Raw genomic sequence first — 27,376 nt, forward strand, 5'->3', positions numbered from 1 at the left:
CAGGATAGTCTTCAACCCATTTGGAAACATGCATACAATGACTAAAATATCATCATTCTAAAAATACTCACCGGGACAGCGAGAGGATCGAGAAGCTCCCGTGGACTGTTCCTGCGCTGCTCACGCTCTGTGGGCCCTGCCGCCGCCCTGACATCGTCGGCCGCAGAGGACTACAGTTCCCAGGGTCCTGAGCGGGGCACTTCCGCCCGACATCGCGCCCGGAGGCGCTGAAATACGCGAGGCTCCCTCCGCGTCGCGGGACGCGCGCGGGCGACGCCGGGCTGAGCCCGGGCAGAGGACGGGCCGTCTGTGGCCGTCCGGGGCTAACGGAGGCCGGGCCGGGCCACCCCCCTTATATTTCCATGGTTCGGACTCTGTTGTAAGGTACTGTGACTGTTATAAACATTGGGACCATTGTCCTCCTGATGCACGTTACGGATTCTATTGTGTTGCACAACGTTTAATAGGTTCGTGCCTTGTGCATGCTACACACTGTGCTTTTGTAGCGAGTAGTTGGCCTTTGCACATTGTAGTCTGGGGTTCCAAGAATACTGGTCATCTCTTGCCCTGCTGTCACATCGAATCCTTATTAATCAGTGTTTCCATTTAAGGGTCTTACCTATGGTAAGGACTTCCTTTTTAATCCATGTTTAATGTCTGTATTGTTGGAACCATTTCATTTCATAGTAAGTGCTATTTTAATTGGTAGTTTTTTGTTTCGTTATCCTTAATATTTTATCTTAAGGCAACATGTCTAAGTCAACTGGGACCCCTCGCCCTATTGTCTCTACACTTGATAATTATTTAGTTAAAGTTGTAGACAAGATTAACAAGGAACGTAGACAATCTTTGGGTTTGGCTAGCAATAACGGACCTGAGCCAACGCCTCTACTAGTCCCTGTTGAGATCCACTCCTCTGATGATAGCCAAGTTTTGGCTCCTATAGACTCTCCAGCGAGGTTGGATACATGTGTTCTTGAGTCAACTCAGGTTCCTCTGGTTGATACTGACTCCTCAAAGGTATCTGATATTAGTAGGCCTCTTAATGATACTGTTGTTTTGACCCCAGTGGTCCCTAAAATACATAGAGTGTTAAGATCAGGGTCACATCTTAATAGACATGCTTTGCCTAAAAAAGGGACCTGCAAAAGTAAAAAGAATATTGTCCCTGCTTCTAACATAGGCTCCTCTGAGCACATCTGTTCAAATAATGACGTTAATACCACCCACATGATACTAGCTCCAGATCAGCTCGAATTGATAATTGATATGATTGAGAGTAAGTTAGATAAAATTATCTTACCTCTTTTAGATAAACTCGAGGCCGTATCTAGGGAAGTGAACAGACTGGGCGATTTGGTGCAATCTGGATTATATTCCAACAATAGCCCTCAACCGCCCGTTAGGGCAAGTGGAACTGCGGGCTTGATTGGTAAATGCGCGCAACCCTCTAAAGATTTAGCTAATATTGGTCAGACATGTGTAGGCACTATTATTTCCCCACAGCCTATGAGTAGGCAGGGCCCTGTTGGTAACTTAACACGACCCGTTTCTGGGAACATTCCTACTGCTATTCCAGCTATGCCTTCTTGCCCCAAGGGTACCCCTCTAAATGTAACTACCTATGCCCTGGGGAATACGACTAGGACATCCGGAAGGGGGAAGTTTAACAACTGTGGCCTCTCCCAACCAAATCTGCCACCTGATTGCGCACCTTATGTGGCAGTATTGACCAATGTACCACCTATTAAAGAGGACGGGTCCTACCGCTCTGTGGAATCACATGATTCCCTCAAAAATAAGTCCGTGGCATGGCTTAACCGTGAATGTGGCTTTCCCGTGGCCATGGCGGATCAGATTTTGGCTACCACCAGAACCAATTGGATCGGAATGTCCCCTAAAAACATCCCCGGGGACTGTGTAATTATTAATTTTAGTTCCCCACACCTTGCTACGACAGCTCTGATTCGAGCCACGTCCCGCCCCAGTACTGACCAGGGGATTACACTCCGCCCTCTTGGCTTTTTCTACAGTCAGCATTTAGAGCACTCTTCAGTGCATCATGGGGGAGGGAGACAGAGGAGAGAAGGGGTGTTTAGCTTGGTAAACAGCTTCCAGGTAGATACTGCTAACCGTTTCCAATGCCTGAGTGGTTTGGACCAAAATGACTGACAGGAGGTGGGTGCGGTCCTAGGACCAACAGAAGATCCCATGTTAATGGACAAGACGGGCGTCCCTGTAGTCTGTCCGGAATCTCGATTAGAGGTGGGTACGGAACCCCCGTAAATCTCGGGGATCCAAGTCCTGTTGGATACTAGCCTTAATGTATGTCTGCCTGGGTCGGAGGAGGAAACTTATGGGTCAACCATAGACTGTATGCCTCTGGGTATGGAGGTAGATTCAGTTGGTTACCCTATGTTAGATAAAGAGACCCCCAACATTGTCACCTCCCAACTGGGCAGTAACTGTACTAATTTGGGGTCTGGTATCCATGGTTTTTCTGTTGTTATATTGCAAGCTGGAATATTGCTGGAATTCGATCAAAATCAGATAGTCTGGGTTGGTCGGAATTTTTAGATCTTTTTGACATAATCTGTTTACAGGAAACTTGGTGCACTGATTTCAAAGGCTATAGTGGATTCAATTCATACCAGCTACCCGCTACTGGTTCGATATCGGGAAGAGCGAAGGGGGGCCTACTTGTCTTGATCTCAGTGGTTCTTGTTGGTTACTAGATATATTCAAGTCGGGGTCCATTCCCAGATTTTATGGCTGCATATAAGTGGAGGCAGGAACATTCTTTTAATTAATTTTTATAACAACCTTTTTAATGATTCTAGGGATCAACCGGTTATAGATCTATTGAAGGCACTGGAGGACTTTCTTAAGGATATTAATGAATGCTTTGACCTGTTTTTGGCAGGGGATTTCAATATTACTACCTGTCCTTTCCCAGAGGTCAACGTCTGCGGGATGGTGGACGGTCATGAGGATGGGACTCTTCATTTTCAACACAACCGCTATGGAGATGCCCTAAATAGCTTCCTTGCCTCATATAACATGTGTATCATGGCCAATGAGAAAAATACAAAGGGGGAGATTTGTCCTACCTTTACAGGCCGAGGAACAAATTCAGTAATAGATTTTATCTGTATTTCCCCGGGTCTTGAGGCCTGGATTACGGCACCTAAAGTAATAGATATTCAACTCAGTGACCATAACTGCCTGGTAGTAATGGCTATGTTATGGGGAAATGATGGTGCCCGTATCCCGGACCATACTGTTAATAATATTGAAGCTGTGCGCCCTAATGGCACAAGACTCAGATGGAAGGGAGATAAGGCTGATATCACGTCTAATTTTATTATATCCAGTTGCCTAGAAGATATTATTGCGATCCTAATAGATAATTTAGGTACTCTTGGCTCCATTGAGCATTTTATTAGTATTAATGCGGCCATCAACTTAAAGCTCACAAGTACCTGTAAATATAAGGAGGATCGACCGCGGGGTTGGTTTAATCCAAACTGCACTTTGGCCTTGAGGGAGTTGAAATCTGCCCTATCAGTCAAACCTAGAGATAAGGATCTGGTCGTAGATCTAAGAGCCAGATACAAAGAAACACTCAAACGTAGGAAATTGGAACTCCGGCAGGAGGCATGGGACAACTTGACTAAGGCAGCTGAACTGAACAATTGTTCCCTGTTCTGGAAAACTGTCAATTCCCCATTTCTTAAAGATGACAAAATTCCGGAATTAACTTCCAACGTTATGCAGGCAGAGTGGGTTTCGCATTTTTCTAAAATTTTCCAGGCTGATGATGCACCTGATATTTCAGGGAATAGATGGCCGCATATTCCATTAAATTTTACGGTACCAGAGGTTTTAGATTGTATACGGGACAGTAAAGGAGGAAAAGCTCAAGGCCCGGATGGGGTACCAATTGACGTGTATAAATTGATCCCAGAAATATGGGGGCCTTTGCTTACTAATATTTTTAATGCTGCTGTCATCAACGAGATGCCCTCGACCTGGGAAGAATCCATCCTAATCCCTATTTTTAAGAAAGGCAACCGTGGGGAAGCCAAGAATTACCGACCAATTTCCCTGCTGGATTCTTCTGTAAAAGTTATGAGCCGAGTGCTCTTGGTGAACCTGGAGGAATGGGCGGAGGAAAATGGTATTTTAGCCGAGAGCCAGTTTGGCTTTAGGAAGGGTCGCGGTACAATTGAGCAGTGTCTAAATTTGGAACTGCTCATTGGTAAATATACCCTGGCTAAGAACGGCACTATTTACCTCTGCTTTGCGGATCTAAGTAGTGCCTTTGATCTGGTGGATCACGGCATTCTCTGGGCAAAATTGTTAGAAATGGGGGCCCCGGAGGGTATCGTCTTCTTTTTAGCACGCCTTTATACCAAACTGAGAGCATGTGTCCGTTATGGACCGCAAGGTGAATGTACTCCCATGTTTAAGATCGGGCATGGAATACGCCAGGGATGTGTGCTTGCCCCATTGCTTTTTATACTTTTTATTAATGAAATCGATTCCTTTCTTAAATCTTTGGCAGTGGATGCTCCCAAAATCAATAATGAATATGTCCCTGTGTTACTTTACGCGGATGACGCGGTTTTAATTTCACGTACACCATATGGTCTTCAACAACTGCTGGATGGTTTTATGCAATTTATTAAAAGCAGAAAGTTAGTTTTAAACAAATCCAAAACTTATGTTATGGAATATGGTCGTAGGCTTGGAAAGAAACAGCCCCCCTTTTTTATAGAGGGCCAAAAGGTCCAGGCTGTTGACAACTTTTCGTATTTGGGGGTTACTTTCTCAAATAAAAATACTTGGGCAGTTGAACATAAGAATGTACGGTCTAAAATGGCCAGGAGCGCATATGGAATTTTTACTATGGCAACTAAATTGGGAGATAGGCGGGTAAATGACATGCTGAAAATTTTCCAATCACGGTGTGTTTCAATTGCCTTGTATGGAGCCGGTATTTGGGGCTATGCCCCGGCAGGATCTCTTCAGGTCGAGGAGAATACATTTCTGAAGAAACTCTTGTGCCTGCCAAGCTCTGTCTCTAATGCCTTAGTGCATAATGAATTGGGCATTCCCCACCTTTCTGATTTGATTCTCCTTAGACCATTGATCCTATGGCGCTCCATTTGGTCCAAAGAAGAGACCTCTTTGTGTAGAGCTATCATTTCTGATTGTCTTACTTTGGACTACTATACAAGGATCCCATGGCTGAAGTATGTTATCGATAACTTTCAGGAGATCTTCAACCTTAACATTATTGTGGATCATCATGGGGCAGATGCCTTGTCTAAATCTGATATTAAGCAGTGTCTCCTACACCATGTTTCCATTAAGAGACACGGGGCCTTATGTAGGTGGGCTTGCATTTACCACTTCATAAATACCGAATCATACCGATTCGGTATTTATGAAGTGGTAAATGCTATGTAGGTAATGAGTCGGTAAATATTACCGAATCGGTAAAATTCGGTAATTACCGAATCGGTATTTACCGATTCGGTAATGAGGCATACCTTCCCATTGATGGGAAGGTATGCCTCATTACCGAATCGGTAAATACCAATTCGGTAATGGGGGGAACACATGCAAGGGTGGCAGGGTGTCACATTGACACCCTGTTGCACCCCTGATTCGGCCATGTGTGCACATGTGGCACACATACATGCCCTAAGGGCATGTATGTCTGCCACATTGCACACTTCTAAGCGCTATGAAATGCATTTACACATCCATTCATTATTTACCACCAACTATTAGTTGGTGGTAAATACTGACTCCAAACAACACCCACACACTCCCCCTACATCTCATTTCTGTATTCGGAATTTACCGAATCGGTAAAATTACCGATTCGCTAATTTTACCGATTCGGTAAATTACCGAATACAGAAATGAGCCCCCTACATCTCAAAAGCCAAAATACCGGTCGGTAACGGTATAATTACCGAAAATCGGCCGTTACCGACCGGTATTTGGCTACCTACATGAGGCCCATTATAATAGCTCTAAACTTTCATCTTATGTTCTCTACCACGATTTAAACGAAGTTATGGGTTTTCAATCTTATTTGTCTCAAGTTACCTGGAAGTCACATCGGTTTGTGTTGACCAGACTCAGAATGGGAGTAGCCCACAACCTTGTTGCCTTTCCCTCTTTGAACTCACATCCAGCTGGTCCATGTCCATGTGATAACATTACTTCCCAAAGCACTGTGCACTTTCTTCTGCTTTGTCAGTTGTATAAACATCTCCGGATAGCCTATCTGAAACCCTTGTTTGTCAAATTTGGGATCAGATCGCTACATGACTGCATGTGTCTACTTTTTAATTTGCATCATCCGGATGTGTGTTTTTATACGGCTACATTCCTTCTCAAATCCATTAATGGTAGGAAAAGTATGCTCTTTTAACAATTTTATGCTGATGTATTTTTCTGCCTCTGCACGCTTTTATAATGTTGTTTTTTAATGTCGTGCTTTTATGAACCTGTTGTATGTTTGAATAAAGCCTTATGAAATGAAATGAAATGACTAAAATATATCTTAAACCATTGCAAAGAGGCATCACTATGAAGTCCATTTGCATCTGGTTGAAAGGACCTGCAGATTTACTAATGTGACTCATGACAATCTGTGTTTTTCTTCCTCTGTTTTGATGCTGACACATTACACAATGATGGCATAGCGTCTTTGCAGTTACTCTAAATCTAGGATTGTCACATACCTGTTGGAAAAGATGCATCATTGCAGCTCTCCCAACATGTGCAGGACCATGGTAGCGCCTTGCCATTGGCGACAATAAGCTGTCAGGCAAAACTGGTCTGCTATCAATGTAAACACACACGTCATCTTCCCTCTTGGTACAGCCTGCTCGCACCCAACCCTGTCGTTCTGCTTCTGTCGCCTCATCCTGCAACTTCCTAACCTCCTCCCAGGTGTCTATGGCTGACAACATCAAAGTACAATTAGTGACGTCAGATGTATTTTCCAAGATCTCTTCATTAAATGTGTGTACATTCAAAGCACAATATTTTGCCATCTCATCTGCATAACGGTTGTTGACTGTGACATAGTCGGTAACTTGTTGTTGAGCAACACATTTCACAACAGCAATTTAGGCAGGCAATTGTAAGGACTGCAAAAGGTTCCTCACGCACTCCCCGTTTCTAATGGGAGAACTAGAGGACGTCATGAACCCAGGCTGTGACCGCAATTGCCCAAAGTCATGTATAACTCCAAAGCCATACTGACTATCAGTGTAAATTGTAACTGTAGCAAATTCTGATTATAATCATCCGAGAAAACCTGTTAAAATGTTTGGCACTGTTATACAAGCTGTGATTTTTTAACTGAACTCCTCAAGAAATTACTAGTGGCAATGAACTTTGCATCTTTAAAACAATAACCAAATTAATCAATTATCTGTCTGAATCTCTTACTTGGCCCTGTTGGCTCTTCCATTTAAACTGTGCTGTTTCCTAATGACTTAATGTGTTGTTGGGAGAATCATCGAGCTCTGACAGAACATCAGGTGTTACTTCTTTTGTTTTGTGTTGCTGTTGCAGAGCTTTTGGTCTGCATATTTCTAACTCGGCTTAACTTCCTTGGGAGGTTGGGTCTTCCTGTTGCTATCCTTTATTTCTAAAGCATGGTTTTAAGAGTGGTGTACCAAAATTTGATCTCTAATTTGTGAGTTGGCTGTAAACTAATGGTCCACATTGGACATCCAGCATGGTGTTTGGTTACTCTAAATTCCACCCTTCCTATCAGCAGAGAAAGGTTTGTCAGAGGATCATTGCTTCTGTGTTGAATGGGAATGCTGTAGACTGCCTAATAGCAAAGGGCCCGGTATGGTTAGAGTAGTAAAAGAGAGTAAGTGTATAATAAATATTTTTACCATGCTTTACGCTGCAACTATTAATGTGGATTTGATAAGGTCAAGACACCGTGGATCCAGGCTTAGTAAGGCAGATTTAACCAAGGTTGCAAGTAGAGGCTAAAGCCAGGGGATGTAAGTAAAGTTACTGTATGTTTTGTGAATGGTCCCCATATTCAGTCAGTATGCTTCAGTGTGCTTAAAGATTTGCCCTAAGAAGAAACAGATAGCTTGAATTGATGTATTTCTTCATTGTAGAAATCAGCATATGCTTGGTGTTTTTTTTGAGATTGTGGAATTGATTTTGGATTATATGGGTTACTAGCACAGAGAGCTTCAACAGACTTAGGAACCGATTACGACTTTGGCGCACTTGCGCCAGCTCTCTGCCCGTGCAGCTGCGCCAAGGCTGCATGAGGACCGCCCACCCAATAATGACTTTTTAAGTAATTGGCGGGCATTTCTTTTGCTGTTTCCACAGCGGTGCCTGTAAAATAGGCACCACAATGGGAACGTCAAAGGAAGTTCCAGCATGGACTGAAAAGTCCATGCTGTGCTGGAAGTTCTGTGCATGCACACAGGGGGGCTACACGGTGTGCCCCCTGTGTGCATACACGAGGTGTGTGGCTCAAGGGGGCCCTGCAAGGCCCCTTTCTTTTCTCACCGCTACTGTTTTCATGGAGGAAAGGCCTCCATGAAATCAGTGGCAGTGCTGATAGTTGTTATAGGCTTGGCAGGACCGCGGCGGTCCTGCGAAGCCTATAGATACCTCTGGACTGCCGGGCCACTGCCAGGGAATGGCGGGAAAGGTTGCTGAGCTTGCTTCAGTCCATGCTTTTTTATATTTCTGAAAAGAAATGGGATTTTAGTTGACCCAAGCATTTCAGCATGTACAAATAAAATGTGCAGGAACTAGGAAGGTGATCTGACAAGTAGACTTGGATGGCATTTTGTATTGTGTGGCTAAAATTGCTTGTGATGGTCATTTTAGAGTAGCACCCTTTAGAGATGTATGTTTTGAGTAGTGATGCTGTAGGTATTTGTCATTAGGAAAGGATGAAAAAAAATGTACTATGAGGCTTTGACCTCAATTTGATATGGAGACATTCATATCTCTATGGTCAAGTATTTAAGGATGGAGAACATTTTGGTGTTCATTTTGTTTACCGTGGAATGTGCATCACAAACCATGGCGTTTACTTTGCTTCTTTTGATCTCACGGTCTAGTTGATGATGAAATAACCATCTAGCAATAGGGAGTCGATAATGGTTTGCACAATAAGGTTCCTGTTAAGCAGTGGACATCAAGATATCGACATGGTACACGCTGAGCGTGCCCATTAATTCGATGTGGTGAACCAATATTGATATTCATAGTTGAAAACAGACAGTGCAGTTTAGCTGTCATAGAGGAGAGTGGCCTTTAATTATCACTTGCTGGAGTTTGATGAAGTTGCTATAGCGGTTCACCCTGGGAATTTTAGCTATGTTGTTTACCCGTTGTAGGCTTGGTTGGAAGCCAGATAGAGATTAATAACTTGAGGACTGGAGTGATTGTATGAGACCAATCGACCAGGGTTTGGTGGAGGTTATGGGAGTTGCTTGGGAATTTGACAGATATGAAGCTTAGTTATGGATACTGAAATGTACTGATCCATCTTTTTAACTGGTTGCTTTCTTTGGCCAGCGTTGTTATTTATTATAATATTCATGATACAGATAGCAATGGAAAAGAGAATAACAAATGTAAAAGTCTCTTTGTGGGAGATTTCTTGGTCTACTTTTCGTTCATGGAAATGTATGCTACCACAGTGGGCTTCGTTAGGGGATCATTCCCATATCTCCCCAGGATATTGAAAGCAGGCTTACGTTTAGATCAGTCCTATCCCAGGAGGACATTCAGAGGGTTAATAACATCGCCATATGTTGAGCTGGAGGTTTTATTGGGGGAGCAGAGGTAGACGCTGCAAATTGCTTTCGTTTTTTTTTGTATATCTTTCCATATCGATTATTCACAGGACAGCAAACACCCCAAGTTTTGGGAAGGTAAAAAGACTGGCTAACTCAACTTTTATACTCTTCTACGTATGTCTCAGTAGGTTGAAAGTACTATAGGATGTGCATTTCACAATTCTTTCCTGAAGGCTATGTTGTGGGAGATCCAGCATCCTTTAACACATTTGACCTCTCGTCCATCTGATTTGTCATGTGGGTCAGGAAATTCTTTTCATTGATTACTGTTTATCTGTGACAGACTGCATCACTTCCTACTTTTGTCTTGATTCTGTTCTTTGTCTTTGTGGTCGGTAGATAGGTTTTCTTTTGTTCCTCTTCACTTGATTGTCACTTTTGCATTTTTTCAGTGGTTGTAAGGGGTTTTGACTTAATCTATCTGGCAGAGGATTTGTTTCTCTCGTTTTACCCAAAACTCGTGCATGAAATTGAGTTGTCCCACTGGTCTGGGGCCATCCACAGTTGTCACCAATGCACTTGGCCATGACTCTCTGCTACCCGTTCCTCTGGGCCATCTTTTCACATGACTTTGAAATCACATTCTTGGGAGAATACTGGGACAATAAGAGCCCATGTCTCCCAGCTTTCACCAAGGATTTCATGTTCCATAGTTAGTTGATTTGAGGTCAGTTCCATTTAATGTTCCCCCTCAGCCGTACTGCTTCTCATTCAACTCAGGGAATTATGCTGGTGATGGAGTTTAAAGACAGTATTCCCCTTTCCTCACTTATGCCCCCTTTCTACATCTCCTCTATAGATTTTCTTTATGCCAGAATCTTCTGTTTTTCGTTTGTTTGATGGGGTGTTGCCCTCACTATCATGTGAGTTTCTCGGTAAATACCAGATTCAAGTAAGTCCAAGGTGTAAGGTACTCTGTGGAGGTGATTTTTCAAGGCAAGATATCTGTTTCATTAATTCTTGACCGTAGAAACTCTTGCCTTGCACATCGCGTCAGACTCTTCAAGCACATCATCTTATCCCCATTTCATAATAAATCGTCCAAGAATTAATGAAATAGATAACTTGCCTTGAGAAAGCCCTGGCCCTTTGGCCTTGGGGCGAAACACAAGTCGGCTGTTCTTTTCATTTACAAATTTTTTTTTTAAAAGAGAAAACATCACCTCCACAGAGTACCTTACTCCTTGGACTTACTTGAATCTGGTATTAACCGAGAAACTCACATGATAGTGAGGGCACAACCCCATCAAACAAGCGAAAATCAGTCACATACCAGGTGGACTCTGGTTGAAACCACCAGATTGGGACGTGCCACAGCCTAATTTTGGATCATGACAAAGGGAATGTGGACCCTGGTAGCACCCACTAACAAAATACATCACCCAGCATCTTCTGTGTTTCGACGTGTTTCCTTCTGTTCTATTACCGCCTTGTCTATTTGGCATCACTGCGTCATTTGCATCTCTGTACACCTTAGCCTTGCCTACCTGTGTCTTATTGTGCTACTGTGTCCCCTTGTCTCCAATATCTCACTATGTCCCTCTATGTCCCTTATGTTCTTCGGTTGCTGTACTTCCTTGCTTAGATTGTGTCGCTGTGTTCCACTTGTCCCCTTCTGCCCCCTGTGTCTGTGTCGCCCTTGTGTCTTTCCATCCCCCATGAGGGGTAAATGGGTACCGCTTGTACTTACCAAACTCATCTTGCTCTCTGATTGCAAGAAGTGCAGTTATCCCTGGCAAGCGCACCCTGAGAAAGCGATTCATTGTCTATCCTCCTGCTAAGAATGAGTTGGGAAAATGGTAACTGAACTAGCTGTGACGACCTCTATATCCTTCATCATTCAACCTTTGACCTTCTTTCCAGCCTCAGTGAAACAGAACACTGCACTGAAGGGTGGATAAGGTCTCGCAGACCCACCCAGTTCCTTTCATCCACCCCTTACTATCGCCCTTCTCTGGCCATGCTGCTCCCCTTCAGTTCGTTGCACAGGGCTCATCTCTGAATCTCTTTGCCCTCAGTGCTTGTGTTTCCACAGCGTCCCTTGTTGCCGTAAGTAGTCAAACTCCTGCCTTAAGGATTCGGCACATGAAAACACGACTCCCTCGGCTCATTCATCTGCAAATCCCGCCAGCTCAATGGACGGACAGACACTACATTTCTACAATTACGTAGGCTCTAAAATGTGAAAAAGTAACATTTGTGAGACGCCCCAGGTGTTTTCTTTGAATCATACAGGAGGAATGTGATGGCTGTCGGCCTCGTAGTGAACATTTTTCACTGTAGTTAAACAAGTTCTTGGAATTCTGTCTCAAACTAAAGGTTCTGTTTTTCCAGCACAGACATTCCTGAACCCACCCACCTGGAAATATGTCTAATGTTGTCTTTGGAGGCCACGTCCCTCTCATCTTCGGGTTCAAAAGCTCCTTAGAGTTTTTACAGTGCAACAACTGTAGAAAGGAATGGAAAGTAGGGCAAAGCAATGGCACAGAAGCAACATGGACAGAGGAGCAGATATTCCAACACTGCGCTCAAACTATACACATTCATATACATCAATAAATATATGGATACATGCAATAATGTACATCTAGGTATGTGTACCTGCAAAACTAGGTCAATTGTGGGTAACCATGTAGTATGGTCTTTCTAGTTACAGTAGGGGGTCTTGCTGATGTGGCGCAAAGATAAGTTAACAACATGGACATTGAAAGTGGGAGACACCAACACTGCGGGGCAGGAGGACCCAAACATCACTGTAGGGACAGGGGAAACCCAAGAAGGGAGACGGATACATGTGAACTAGGAGACACTGACATTGGTGCATGAATGATTAGGAAGAGAAATGTAAACATTAAGGTAGGGAGACACAGATGCACGAAGAAGGAAACACAGACCGACAAAAGAGCAGTGAGACAGAGATAATGAGGCAAGAACACAGATCCAGAAACAGGGGCACAAACATGGATTCAGGGAGACATGCTCACGATTAGCGAACACTGGCCAATGGGGTGTAAAAGAGATGTGGGTAGGTTCCAGATTATGAAGGTAGCCAAGACCTTGGATCCACTCTGCCTTATACATCACAATGCATTAAAATCTGATCCTTCAGTCGCATTGGGCGAGTGGAAATATTTTAGGATTGGTTTAAAATTTTATATATTGGTAAGTTTAGCTAAAAAGTGCCTGACAGGCTGCCTCTGGAGTTTTGTAGCCTGGCTGTGAGCCATGTAGGGAAGCTGAGGCAGTTGACATTGCAAGGGTCCTGGCCTGCGATCAGCATGGGTTATGGCACTATGTGTTCTATGTTCTGGTATTTATATCACGTATATCTTGCGGTGGGCCAATGAACTGCGTACATCAGTTCCACTCGGTGGTCAGTTTAAAGGAAAATGAAGATTTCTCTGAGTAATAGTTGAAATTGACCCCTGCATCGCGTTAGGTGGTGGAGAAGGTTAGACTTTTCATTGAATGTAATTCCCTGGTGAGTTGCATTTTTTCACTGCAGTACTGCGCCTTTATATTTAGGTCAGAATTGTTGTAATGTGAGTGATGATTATAACTATTCAGGATTGTACTATTGAATATCGACACCAACAATTTCGTGGTACAAAAATATCGAGGTCAGAATAGCGAGGAACAGAATTATTGAAAGGTAAGTGCATATAGGGAAGTATATATTTACTATTGCTAAATCCAAAGCTACGTACTTTGAAGATATATGTACCACGTAAGTACATATACGTAGAGTTAGGTATAGAAAATCTAGACTTACTTACTTTTTAGCATGTTATTTTCGATATTCTGTCCTTGGTATGGTGTCCCATTGATATTGTGGTTTCAATATTCAGGGGGGACTCCTTATTAATTTTTGCCAGGGTCTGAAAAAGGCACAACAATTTTTTACATATTTTTGTTTCACAAGTACGTCAGGCACAGAACGCAATGAGGTTCTGTTTTTTAGATCACTAATGTTATCACTGTCCTTTTCCCATGATTCAGTCCTATTAAAGGGGATGCCGTACATGGAGACTTTGCCTAGGCTTGGATTTATGTTTTGTGACTTAAGAGTCAGATAATTTTTCCATCCAAATTTGCACCGCCCCTAAGTAGCCCATGTCCCAATGAAACGTCCACCTTGGGTGAGCCGTTTGTGTTCTTTCATAGGCTACTCTCTAGTTGCACATCTTCAGAATGCAGCCAGAATTCTGCAGCTCTCCAGCCTACCTGATCTGTACATGTTGACAAGAAGGAGGCGATGAGGCAAATCCCACCGACATTTCCCAAACTATTTTTCACCAGTTAGAACAAGAAACCGATAATGACTTCTCATCAACAATCATGGAGGATAGAACTACTATTTTACCGCAGAACCTGGGCAGGCGCTCCTGGTCTGTTTCCCAAACCAACAAGGAGAAGCCCCTCAATTTACTATGTTAAAGGCAGCTGACAGGTCCAGCAAGATTGCCAGGGATATGTGTTTTTAATGTACAGAGAACACAGTAAAACCTTAGTATGTGTTTAAAAATTTTTTTTCCTGCTTTAAGTCTCTGTTTGTGGCTACCTCAGAATTGTCTAGCTGCCATCAAATGTTTACAAAAGTGTCTCTAGCAAGTGTTCCAAATTGATGGTTGCGAGCTAGACTCACCTTTGTATAGATATGCTGCCCCATTGGCTATGAAAAGTAAAAAGTGAGCGCTAGTAGTAAAAGGCCGAAAATAATATTCACTCGTTATATAGTCCACACACCAAACTCAATTGCCCTAGGACACTTTAAGAAGGTGTACGTATTACCCAACTTGTTGCAATCCTTTTAGCCCACCTGAATCCAACATGTTACCTGCAAGTTACGTACAGAAATTTGTTGCAGATACATTAACACATTTATTTGCCTAACTGCTTGATTGCATAGCTGCCTTTGGATGGATTGCGGCTTCGTTGACCAAGGAAAAACGGGTTCTGTAAAGATTGTTGTTGCGGAAATTGCTCTAAGCCCAGGCTTAAGTCTCATTGCACTGGTCTCAAATGTGCCATTTTTTCTCCTGTTTCCAAGCTTTGGTAGCATGGAGCGGAAGATAGAGCGCCAGTTTGTGGAGGACCGGGCCACCATCATCGACACATTTCCCCTCACTTGGAGCATCAGACGGGCTGGGCCGCATTACTGCATCACGATGAAGATGTCCCGGCTTAAGGACCTGACCTTTGGCTTTGAATTTGGACCAACAAACCACAGGTGACATATATTGTTCATGTAGTTGTCTCTGTTTGTTTTAAATGTGCCCAAGAGAAACAGACAGGGCTAGCAAATGTTATCCCCAAATTTATTTTGGGATTATCTGCAGTGCAATGCCTTCCATTGTGATAGGTGTTTGAAAGATATTGTTGCTTGCACGTGATCTGAAGGATTATAAAATGGAAGTAATAATAGCTGCATTTTATAGCACACACTTCACAGTAGATTGTTTTAACAATAGGAAATCCTTTTATCTGGCGTAACAATACTGATTGTATATACTTTTGATGGAATAAATGCTGATGCTCAAAATGTGAGTATAAATGAAATCATAAACAAAAGGATTGCCGGGTACAACTGTTAAACTAAGCTTTAACATGGGAACCTGCTCAGATTTTCATGTATTAACACCCTAGGTAGTGGGGTGTCCTCTTACCTCAATTGGCACCAAAACGTGTGCTGTATAGAACCCTACATAACATTACGTTACCCACACCCAATAGAAATTGTCTTACTCTGAGGTGCGATTTCCTATGCCACCACTCCCCCCATTTTCAGCAAACCCCGCACATTGTAAAGTCTTACTAAAGTGGATACTTTTGCGTATCAAATGCCAAGCAAGAAAGAAAAAACAACTAAATAGCTCCAAGCAAAGCACACCCAGTCACTTCCTGTAGCAAGATCATTTTTCTGTGGTCATCCATGCATTGACTCCTCTTCTTCACATGTAGCTGCATGTCACCCGGGTCACGGCTGGGGTCATCACACTTACAACTTTATCATTTGGGAAAGATCACATGATAGGTCCCTTCCGAAGACTTCAGATCCACACTGCAGTGCATTGAACAATTGCCATCTGACACAGGGAAGCTCCTGGACAGCAGATCCCCCCCCCCCCCCCACCCCCTCATATGCTTCCATAGAGCTGCGTGAAATGCAGCTTTCAATCAAACCACCCCAGTCCTCAAGAAGCTAGCATGAAATTTAGGATTGTTCTCCTGGCTGGCAATACGCCACCTACGAGGTCTATGATAGCAAACCGTAAAAGGAGACTTTTGTGCAGATTTAGTGAATAATTAAAAGACGCATCATTCTTACGCGAAAGGGCCTAAAAATAAAGCCATCAAAACCCAGTTCTTCCTGAAGTTGTAACCAACACGTGACTTCCACCCTTGAAAGCCATGTACACTCCAATCATAACTCTACAATAGCTTCTTTCTGCCTCACTAATGGTAAGTGACTTTGCAGTCATCGTAGCTGCTTGTCTCCTTTGAAACAACATGTTCTTTGTGCATGTACAATTTCCACCAAAGCTCTATTAACTTGAAATACTTCTGTGTATTGCTTTTCATGTCGTTCTGTTCCATTGCTTGATGCCCTCCTCCTGTCCAACGTTGTGTGCACCCCCCCCCCCCCCCCAGCGTCTGTTTCACGCTCCCTGCTCTGAGCGTGATGTCGTATGGCATGGGTGGGTGTCACGCTGGTAGAGTGAGTCCGCTGGAGATAAACTAAGGGGGCTGAGCAGAGTCTGATCCTGCTATTGGTGGGCGCCTTGTTCACTCCTAGTACCTGATATTTCAACAAAGAACCCGTCTGTGGATTCACAGCTGCTGTGTGTGTCACACCCAAGACCCTAGGTCTTGGGATTAAGGTGTTTATCCGGAAATGAAGTACCTAAAGGTCATTTATTTTCCTGTCTGCCCTATACAAGGAAATGCATCTATATTTCGCTTTTGTTATTATTTGTTGGTGTGCTTTATTGTTTCTTGTGTTTTTTTGCAGGCAGCAGTTTCCGGTCACACAATTTCCAGAGAGGTAATTCAGGCACCAGCTGGCATACTGGATTTGTGTTTCTTCTAGACCCACTGTGAATCCACAGCCCTACCTTGGTACCGCTCCCCCAAAGACCCTCCCTTTTGAACACCTACCTGCCTCTCTCACAGATACAGAATTTGAAAATGTGGTTCCCCCTCTTTCCTTAAAAGTCATAGTATAGGTAACACGTGTGTCTGTTTGTGTGCGTAATACGTTTTAGGGAAGTAGTTTGGGCCAGGAACATTGCTCAAAATGTGATAGCATTTAAATATGGCTCTATACGTTTTAGGGAAGTAGTTTGGGCCAGGAACATTGCTCAAAATGTGATAGCATTTAAATATGGCTCTCGGTGGATTCTTGGATGGGTCATTGTGAGGATTATGAACATGAATTTTCTTGGACAATATGGGCCTCATGTAGGTAAATAAATTTTACCGGTTCATAAATACCGAGCCGTACCGAATCGGTAAATTAGAACCGGTAAGTTATATGTAGGTAAAAATTCGGTAACAGTTACCGATTCGGTAACATTCGGTAAATACGAATCGGAAGTCACCGAATCGGTAAATACCGAGGTGGTATCCACCGAATCGGTAAATACCGAGGTGGTATTTAGCGAATCGGAAAATACCGAGGTGGTATCTAGCGAATCGGAAAATACAGAGGACACTACCACCTTCCCTTAACTAAGTAGCCAATATCACAATCATGTCATTATAGAAGGTCTCTCAGGCTTGAATAGGGGACCCCATACCTCAAAGATCAGCTTAGTGAAATCACATCACAGGAGCATCAGGAGTCTCCTCGCAGGAAGGCTCGTCTTCGGTCTGAATAATAAACATGACGTCTGAGATATGAAAAGCACCAACTGTCAGGTATGTGCAGCTGCGCGTGTGCCATGGCTAAATCGTGGGTCGAACAACCTAGAGTGGAAAACATGCATTGTGTAAAATTCCAGACTGTGTGTCACAGCATGTACAGACCAAGGTCGCTGCGCAGAGCTTGGGATGGGAACAACAGAATGCACTCGTCTGAAGGAAGTCTCGAGTCAGCAGTTTATTCAAGAAAGAACATGTAAACGCAGTGTCGTGTGCAAAGACACAAATATGGCTACAAAACATTCAACGTGGTAATGCCAACTGAACAATGCATGTACGTATTCAGGGAGAACTCACTACACGCCCCCTTGAGCGAAGCAATATGTAATAGGCAAGAAAAGAGAGAACGCAGAGTTCAGTTTCGTCAGAGCAGAACAGGGCGTAACCAATGCAGCGCCAAAGTCCTACAGTCCAATTAATTGCAGCATACAATTCCAAAAACACAATGCAAGTATAGTAAAAAACTCAAGCAGACCATCAGGAAGAGAAAAACGAGAACTAAAAGAAATAAATGTTGCGCCAGGGTGCTGTCCAGTAGCACAGGCGCAATGGACGACAATCCAGTTAATCCATGAATGTATAGGCGGCATATGTGGCCACGGCTTCCAACAAGCAATCGTTTTCAGGGCCACTAAAAGTCTCAGCCATCCAATTGAGTAAAGAAAAGGAACATACGTGTTCTCCAACCAACGGAGCCTCTAGCACAATCAGAGGGCACCCGGAATGTTCCTCCAAATAGCTCATGGACAAGAAGTCGTAGGCTGCCGCTGAGATGTCCCAATTACCCAGGATACCATGCGCCGCTCCACACGCCATGATCCGGACACCAGAACAGGACAACTCGTGAGACACTAAGGGCCTCATCAGTCGATCGAAATCCGGCACCGGAGACACCATGTTGGTCAAGCACAAATCCAGAGGCCATTCAAAGGGACAATCCAGGCAGTGTAATACAGGTTGTACGCAGGTGAAGTAGGAATACCTGAAGGATAATCCATAAGCCAGGCTCAAAGTCGCCAATGGCAAAGTACCATAGAAGTCAAGCATCCTATTACGAAGAAGATGCAGACGGGACAGGTGCTCGTGTGGCACAGAAGGAGCAGCCATTCCGTAGTATGAAAAGTAAAAGCAGCACACCTGCCACCAGCGCCAGAAGCAGCGGAACACCTCCAAAGATGCTCGAGAACAGTGAATGAACAAATGCCGGAATTACACCACAAATTGTTTGGAAAGAGGTCACGAGACCCGAGCCCCACATGTTAGAAAAAATTGAGCCAGGCCCGTTGTGGACGAGGCATTGATAATACTTTGGATCAAAGAGCCGAAATGCAGGGGGAGGTCAGTATTCAGAGGCGCCTGTTCCTCAGTGCGCGTAGTAGCAACGTGAAGGACAAATATTTTAACGAGAGGAAGTCAAAGGCACCTCTTTGTGGGACAATGGCGCTCTATTCTGCTCAACTTGTTGGACTCTGCTTTCAAGGTTGGAATCGAAGGCCAGATGGAAACATCCCGCCGCCCATGCGGGGGTGGAAAAAGAACAGTATTGCAGCAGACAACTTCATGCGAGACAGTTATGTACGGGATTACCACTCACATCCCGCAGCAAACTTCATTAATCATTATTAAATGAATACCGTTTGCAAGCACAGTGAATGAAGGTGTAATCACAGGCACTGGGATACCTCGTAGGACGCACGCCAAAATCGGGGCTTGTACATTGCATGCGCCGTGTACTTGCATGTGCCTATTGTCTCATGTATGAATCCTAGAAGTGAGAGTGCTAGAGCTAATATCTATAACGGCTTAGGCCTTCTCCATGTTTGCTTGGTCAATAGCTCTCAGTCTGGAAGCCGCCTCACTGTGCGACAACTTGCAGACCTCGTTGTAAATAGCATACGCGCACCTTTTGGTTCTGCCACCCACGGGACCATTCACAATATCATTCCATTCGGTATGCACATTGATGGAGTGGGTGGACTTCCTGATCCTGTAGATGTGCTCTGTGTCAGCTGGTGGACAGAGTGGGATGTGTGTCCCATCAATGCAGCCAATATAATGGGGGAAGTAATTCCTGAAGGAACGGGACAGGCAACTCTGGGATACACCACCCACCGCAGCTGTCACCACCTGAGAAATGCCGGATGCCAGCAGATGTGGGCTGCAGAGCACCTGCACATGTGGGGGTATGGCGTGCGCCCTTCTCATTGGCTGGTCCAGGAGTGGGTGCGGGTCCCTGATTGAGTCCATGATGGTTTCGGGGTGTAGCCTGTACCTCTCATGTATCTCTGCATCAGTCAGCTGGAATAGTGTGATGCGCTGTCTGTGGATGCGTTCCTTCCGTCGCCAAACCCTCAGTCCTGCTGCCTCTAGACGTAGGCGCATTGCAATGACGTACATAGCTGCCAGGGTGTCCACGCTGTTGCATTTTGGGATTGCTTAGCTGCACTGTTGTTGGTTACCACCTGCTTTCACTCCGTGTTAATTACCGACTCTTATTTACCGATTTTCTTGGATTTCTTAATTACCGAGTGCTCCTACATGTCATTTTAACTTTTTACCACTTCATATTTACCACTTCATATTTACCGATTCGTTAATTATGTATTCGGTAAGTATGAATCGGTATTTACCGCCTCATATTTACCGAAAAGTGGTTTTTGGTCTCCTACATCTCACTTGTCTGAATACCGGTCGGTAACGGAATATTTACCGAAATTGGGCTGTTACCGACCGGTATTTCGCTACCTACATGAGGCCCTATATGTTTTCACCTGGTAGGCTGTAGAGCTTTGCATTGGTTATGAATGTGATCAGAGAGGACTTGGCTGAGGGGCCTTTGAGGAGAATCCCCCACAGAGAGCCTGACAACAGTGCTGAGGTAGAGTCCAGGACATGCCTTAAAAAACCCACTCATGTGCCAGAAAATATTACTGATTCCTCAGAGGCGGAGCAGGACTGGCCGTTCTACCACTCCGCCTTTCCCCGGTAGACAGCAGGCTAGAGGGCCGCTTTCAGAGCTGCATGGGAGCCATGACCAACCAGGAAAGCCCATGTTGACTCTGTTAGTCTAGTCCTGCAGTGTAGGGTATATTTCAAGGCTGATTTTGGTATCCAGTCCAGCCTTCCCATAGACTTGTCTGCCCCTTCATGTGGCCCACGTGAACCTATTAAGCAGATGTGAGCGATGTTCTTCCGGATGCATGGGACTAATCCAGAAACGGATGTCAATGCAGTATGTGCAACAATGTGGTGTATATGGACTTCCTACTTGAGTTAAACATGTGACCAGCCGTGGGACTTATGGGTAGGTGTGTCCAATGGATAGTTAGGCTTTTAAGGTTGCATTGGTGTGTGGCCCCTGGAAATCAATCTTCCATCCTACAACATACTGACACTGCACCACACCACACTAAAATGTCAAGCCTGTGAGCAGCTGGACTGCCAGTGTGACAGCCTTCTCTCTTCTCCACCACTCTCCAGGGTTGTGAAGCTGGACCTTTCATTGAACGAGCTAGAGGAGCTGAAGGCTGGCAGCCTGCTCCCTTTCAAGAACCTGTCCGAGCTGGACGCCTCCCTCAACGCGCTGGGCAAGTAGGTTCTAGTCTGATCTACTAACCTCGTTCACCAGGCCTCTTAAAGCCAAGATGAGCCTCAGCTACAGCGTCATGCTGCTGGGCTCAAAGCAAAGATGCCTTTTACTTTGAACTATGTGAGCATTGAAACTAGTGTTCTCCCAGTGTTAGACCCCGGCCAGACCGCTTTATATATTGTGTTAAATGTCAGGCACCGCACATAAAATGATGATTTATGAGCTGTCCATTTGAGTTATGAGAGAGGTTAGCCATGTTGGCACTTTTTGGGACAAAAGGGGCAAAAGAGTATATATGTAATTACCCTGCAGACATATATCAGTAAAAAGCACAAGCCTAGCAGGAGCAAGCAGGGGAGCTCGGTAAGCTACATGACAACAGGGACAACCTATAGCTGTATACTGAGGTTGGAAGGAAAGAAGCAGAATTTCAGTCACGTAAAATGAGTATTTTTTTGCCTTCTGGGTTCATAAGTTGTCATATGTCCACACTCGCGGCTCCCCTATCACAACTGGACCTTCGCCAGCTCCGTCGTGGGAACGAGGGCTGCTGCAATCATATAGACAATTTATAAAATGCACACCAGAGAGCTAGCCTTCTCTTGTGGCTAATAAGCTATACAGCAGTAATAGCTATGGAATACTACTATGAACACTACCTTGCAACTATATAATTACATCTGATCATTATGGAAACTGTATAACTATATTGTTTAACTGCTTTAATTATTTCTGCTATGTGTTTATTCTATGTAACTATGTAAAATATCCCATTAATTCACCTGCAACACCCTGGCTGCCTCTCAGATCCTTAATGCTTTGGAAAAGTCTTTAAACAATTAATTTGTTTAGAGTCACAAATGGTTCTAAACAAATTCAACTGGCCTGCTAGTTAAAGAGAGACATACTTTCGGTGGAGTTGGCCCTCACCCATCTAGGCGCCGCCACCTCCACACCTGCTGCACTCTCCACGCACTGTCAATATTTCGAGCAGCCCGTCCAGCTCTACAGTGAATGTGCATAGTTACAATTATTTAAAAAATATAAAAATACATCTTTGTGACATTTTGCAAAGTCCTTGACCTAGACCTAGGAACTATCTGCTTTATCAACAATTTTACGTAAGCTGGGTAGACCCTTGGGGGCTGGCCTTACAGAACCACTGATCAATGCCATCTACGAAAGTTAATACGTTTGTGCAGCCAAGGACTAAATCCTCCATCTTTAAAGACCCGGGTGTTACAGTGCATGTACATGCCCATAATACCGTGTGTTTAGCAACAGCAGTCTGAAAAGGGGCTGCAATGGCAAATAGCCAGGATGCGTAACATTCCAAGAAAGAAACATGGCGGGACTATTCACCATTCTCAGTTATTTGGCTTCATGCTCCAAAAGGTGGCCAATCAGTTTAGTATGCGTATCTGTTGTTTTCCAATAAAGGTTCTCTGTAAATTCTTTCCTAATGTATAATGGCTTCCCTCTATAGGTGCTTGATGCCCACATCAGTGGAATGTTTCCACAGGTAACCAATGACTAGCTTTCATGGATTCTGTGTGATCTTGTTTGTAGATGCCCAAATGCCTCTCTTCTATTGGTGCTCAGTGGCCTCCTCAGATTCCCTTTCTGTCCACTCCCAAGCAGACAACCTTTCACGTGATTAAATAATTTTCCTTTATCTTGATCCAGCATCGAAGGGGTCAGTGTTCTTCCCAACCTTGCTGTGCTGAACCTCAACTACAATGCTCTGACCAGCACGAAGGGCTTGGAGTCCTGCAAGAGTCTGACTGTTCTCAACTTGTCCCACAACCACGTGAAGACCATCCGAGACTTGCCCCTGCTGAGCAACCTCACACACCTGCACCTGGACTCCAACAAGGTATTACAAGGGCTTCTGTCACATTGCAAACCTTCCTTTGTTTTTTGCTGTTGGCTTTGGCTGGAGTTTCCCTGGGGCTGGAGTTTCCATTAATGGCAATTGCTGACTCTGTGCTGCTGATTGAAACCCTTGAGATGTTAGCCTACTAATCTGGCCTCTGATCTTTCAAAGGATTTTTTTAGATTGCATTGGCGCGTGTAGCTAGTTGTTATTCTGCATGGTCAATTCCTATTTATCTGCATGTTTAGGTTTTCAATAAAGGTCATTACAAAAAACCTTACAATGACTTGTCACCATGCTCCTCCATAAATCGCTACCCAATACAGACAGTTATGAGATTCCCAAACTTTATGGAGTTCCATCAGCATCCTATGTTTAAAGTACTCCTAACATTAATTCTCAATCACCGACCAACAAATACCAGTAAATTTGGTAAGACAAAAGAGGACAACACATCGACCAAGAAGACAGAAAATAAAAAGTGAAATAGTATACACAACACGGTGCAATCACCAACTGGATTCCGTCAGTAAATCTATCTGACCATGTGTATTTCTCATCATTGGTGTCTAGGAGCAGCAAGAGACGGCGAACAGATAACCTACAGTCATCATTTACCTATAGTGTTGCTGCTCTTCCCTTGGAACTACCCCTACATCTGTCCCTATTTAGCTAGTGCAACCTTATACTTTGAGCCTTTACTCTGCTCATCCCTTTTATGAGTGAGGTGAACTAAAAGTACCACTATATTGAGAAATTGTTCTGATACATAAGTACTGTAACAGACATATACACTAATAAACTTTCTTCTTGGTTTTTCCATATTACAACTTTTTTTTCAAACATTATTTTAACAAATTCTAAAAAAAGTTGATGTATACAATTCATGGATCCACCAAGACAGATATCTTTACGGGACTATATGGGCTTGATACCATGTGCTCACCTACACGCAACCATACTCTTTGAAGCCACATGTTCTCCTAAAGTATGAAAATATTGATTGTAATCAAAAAATGCCCCTATGGCCCACAATATCAAAGGATACGCTTAATAATTTCCACCCAAAATGTGCTGCTCACAAAGATTAAATGATAATCACCAAATAGAGATCAATTATTTTCTCTTAAATGTGTACCTTATATAGTGTACTCCTTCACATCCTTTTCAAATCTTTTTAGAAAAAAAATTCTGATGGGAGCTGTAGCATGATATATGGTACCCTTTGTCTGTCAATATTGAACATACAAGTTACCATCCATAAATTTGATTTCAAACCCATATATCTATAATGCAATAGGTTTCATACCTGCCGGGGCATGTACCATTGTTCCAAGGTTATGAGTTTAATGGGTGCTGATCTCACTGGACATCAAAACTGCGTTACAAAGATACCGCAGCAGCCCGTCAACTCCAATACTGTGAAACAGAAATATATTGTGTGCAACCTTACCAAGGGTACAAGGCCGCAGTTTGCTGGAAAAACTGTGAAACTGAAATCGACAACAGACCAAGAAAGACAGCAAGCATGGGCGTACTTGCCTCTGACTGCTGTTTTGTTTATTGTTCGAGATTGAAGGCCTCATATTGCCACAGATTTCAGGAAAAAAACAATTGAGTACCCAACACATAATTACAGATCATCAGGCATATAGGACCAGCGACTGCAGTGACTCAGTGGGCTATCTCCCCTACATATTCCTTGGTGGAACACCATAGTGCTGAAGAGTGCTTTTTCTTGATGGTAACGCCCCCTGCTTGGAATAGTTTACCATTTCTATGCGGCAGGGGTGGTTTCTGCTTCAGGGCTCTAGGTCTGCAATCCTCTGAAATTCCTAAATCTTTTCTGCAAAAAATATTAAATACATTGACTTATATAGAGATACAATCCCAGATCGTGCCTCTAAGCAAATCGATGTATTAATTATGGGCTTGCCTGTTCCAGGCTGCCTGCCCTGCCTCGCTCTGAACAAGGACCCGGAAACCAGGAAGTACATCAACTTTCTGCAATGTGACGATGTGACGCAGAGCGTATCTTTCTAAAACCCTTCAGTGCCTTGGGAGTTTTGGTGATATTCACTGTAGGCCAGTGGCGCTGTCGACAGTTTCGGGTGTTGCTGACTGCATCCCTGCATGAGGCCAGATGTCATTTACAGGCATAGGTTTCACCTTTTCCCATTCGTCGCAGGGTCTGATTGCATGTGACCGTGGTAAGGGAAATTTGGTGCCTTGTCATTGGTATTGTGCTGAGAAGCCTGGTCACGCTGACGTCCCTCACTGGTCACGCTGACCTCCCTCACTGTGACACACCAGGCTGTGGCTGTAGGTTGCTGCTCCTTTAGAAGTGGAACAATTGTATTTGTTCCCCCGAAAATGTGATCCAAAATTCGTGCAGAGCTTTTGTTCCCTTGCAAAGTTGATCCAAATAGCCTCAGCTTTTGAGGGAGTTAAGCACAAATGGGGAAATATGTTCATATAGTGTCCTGATATTAAAATATTAAATACTATGAGTATGCATGCCTAGGCTATGGCACACATACTTGGAGCTTATTAAGGTCCTGATTTATTTAGATTGATTGGCGGAATGGTTCTAGAAGGTTTTATCCCAACTGTTGACATGTTTTGTTAAAGACAGACGCTGTAGCATGCTAGTTGGGTGAGTAATTCTGAGGACCTGGCTCTGTCAAATGGCATTAAAACAACAGACATTGAAACGGGTCTCTGTCGGGCCATATGGTCATGCCCATAACATAAATGCCCGAAACATTGATTTATTTCGAAACAATGAATGTTAAAAACGTTAAGGTAATGCATGTCTGCAATTTTGTTCATTTTTATTTTACTTAATCTTGCATTCTCTAAGAGTATTCGCTATTTCCATTGGTTGTTTTTTGTGTGCATTTTGTTGTGTGCATCTTTGAACTGAGTCGTGCCAGGTGTTTATGGCAGGCGGCGATGGAGAGCTCTAGTGCTGAGGCTGAAGGCAGTGTGACTTTCTCACAGTGCCTGTCACTGGATTGACCTCTCTGCAGAGCACACAAAGCAATGGCCACATATTCCAATTGGAATTGAAATTCTTTGTAAATGTGGGTGAAGGGGTACACAGTAAGTGCTGACATGTGACTGAGTGCAAGTGATGTTTGGGGGCAGTGAAGGAGATGCGAGGAAGTACATTAAGGATAGAGTGAAAAGAGGGTGGTGAAAAGGAAAGAGATGAGGTTTAAAATATGCAGATGAAAGACGTGTAGAGAAAAAGGCCATACATGCCTAACATAAAGTGCACATAACTGAAGACCAATACTCTTTTCACAGTCCTCAATGATATTTAATTCGCAGTCTCACAATTTCAGAACTGACACATTTCCAATATTAATTATTTGCAACAAAATCATTGTTACTCATTTATCTTGAACAGCTAACAACCATTCACAAAGCCAATAGTCCTGGCAGGTTTTAGGTGTATGTCAGTTGTTGTGTTATATATCTGGATGCACTAACAGAAAGTTCAGAGGGAAACCAAAATCACAATCAGGTGACTCAAAATGGGAATCACAGAAATGTAGTTTACATGTTTAAGCCACTCTCCTTTTAGAGACCTTCACTTTTTTCATCCCACTTAAAGCCCTGTCTGCTCATATTTCTATATGACTGATTGCAGCCAGCAGCTGTTGGTGCTTCCTCTGCCCTGCTTAGAGCATTTTTGTCCAAAGCTGATGCTGCACGCAGTGCAATACACTAAGTAAGCACACACTTTAAAGGGGTGGAAGTTGTAGCACTTTACAATTTGCATACTACAGTAACTGTTGAACATATTAACCCAGTAAAATGTTTTTAATGTTTGAAATATCTCAAGAGTACACATTCGCAATTGCTTTATAAATAAGTCTTCTTGCTTTCTCACTCAATTCTTTATTGAAAATTTACTTTAGAATGCCCCATTCCCCAATTTTTTCAAATGTCTTCACATTTTTCTCTTGGGGGCGCCTTCGTTCACTCCCTCCAAAGTCAGCTCCTTTAGTGGAGACCTGGTGCAAGAGATAGAAGGTGCTCGGCACATCCAGAACATGATTTGTCCAAGAAACAAAAATAGAGTCTTTT

The 27,376-nt window shown here is 43.6% G+C and overlaps 1 protein-coding gene across 1 annotated transcript in view; it reads left to right on the forward strand.

Moving 5' to 3' along the window:
• Nucleotides 1–27,376, forward strand: part of LOC146855701 (uncharacterized) — a 294,948-nt gene that overhangs the window by 6,473 nt on the left and 261,099 nt on the right. The window contains exons 2-5 of the mRNA XM_085650637.1: nucleotides 14,941–15,120; nucleotides 16,903–16,935; nucleotides 21,294–21,404; nucleotides 23,089–23,278. Of these exons, the coding sequence (XP_085506763.1) occupies nucleotides 14,951–15,120; nucleotides 16,903–16,935; nucleotides 21,294–21,404; nucleotides 23,089–23,278 (504 nt within the window). The 5' untranslated portion in view covers nucleotides 14,941–14,950. The remainder of the gene's footprint in view (nucleotides 1–14,940; nucleotides 15,121–16,902; nucleotides 16,936–21,293; nucleotides 21,405–23,088; nucleotides 23,279–27,376) is intronic.

This window comes from Triturus cristatus, chromosome 4_1 (genome assembly GCF_964204655.1).
Source record: "Triturus cristatus chromosome 4_1, aTriCri1.1, whole genome shotgun sequence".
Classification (NCBI taxonomy): domain Eukaryota; kingdom Metazoa; phylum Chordata; class Amphibia; order Caudata; family Salamandridae; genus Triturus; species Triturus cristatus.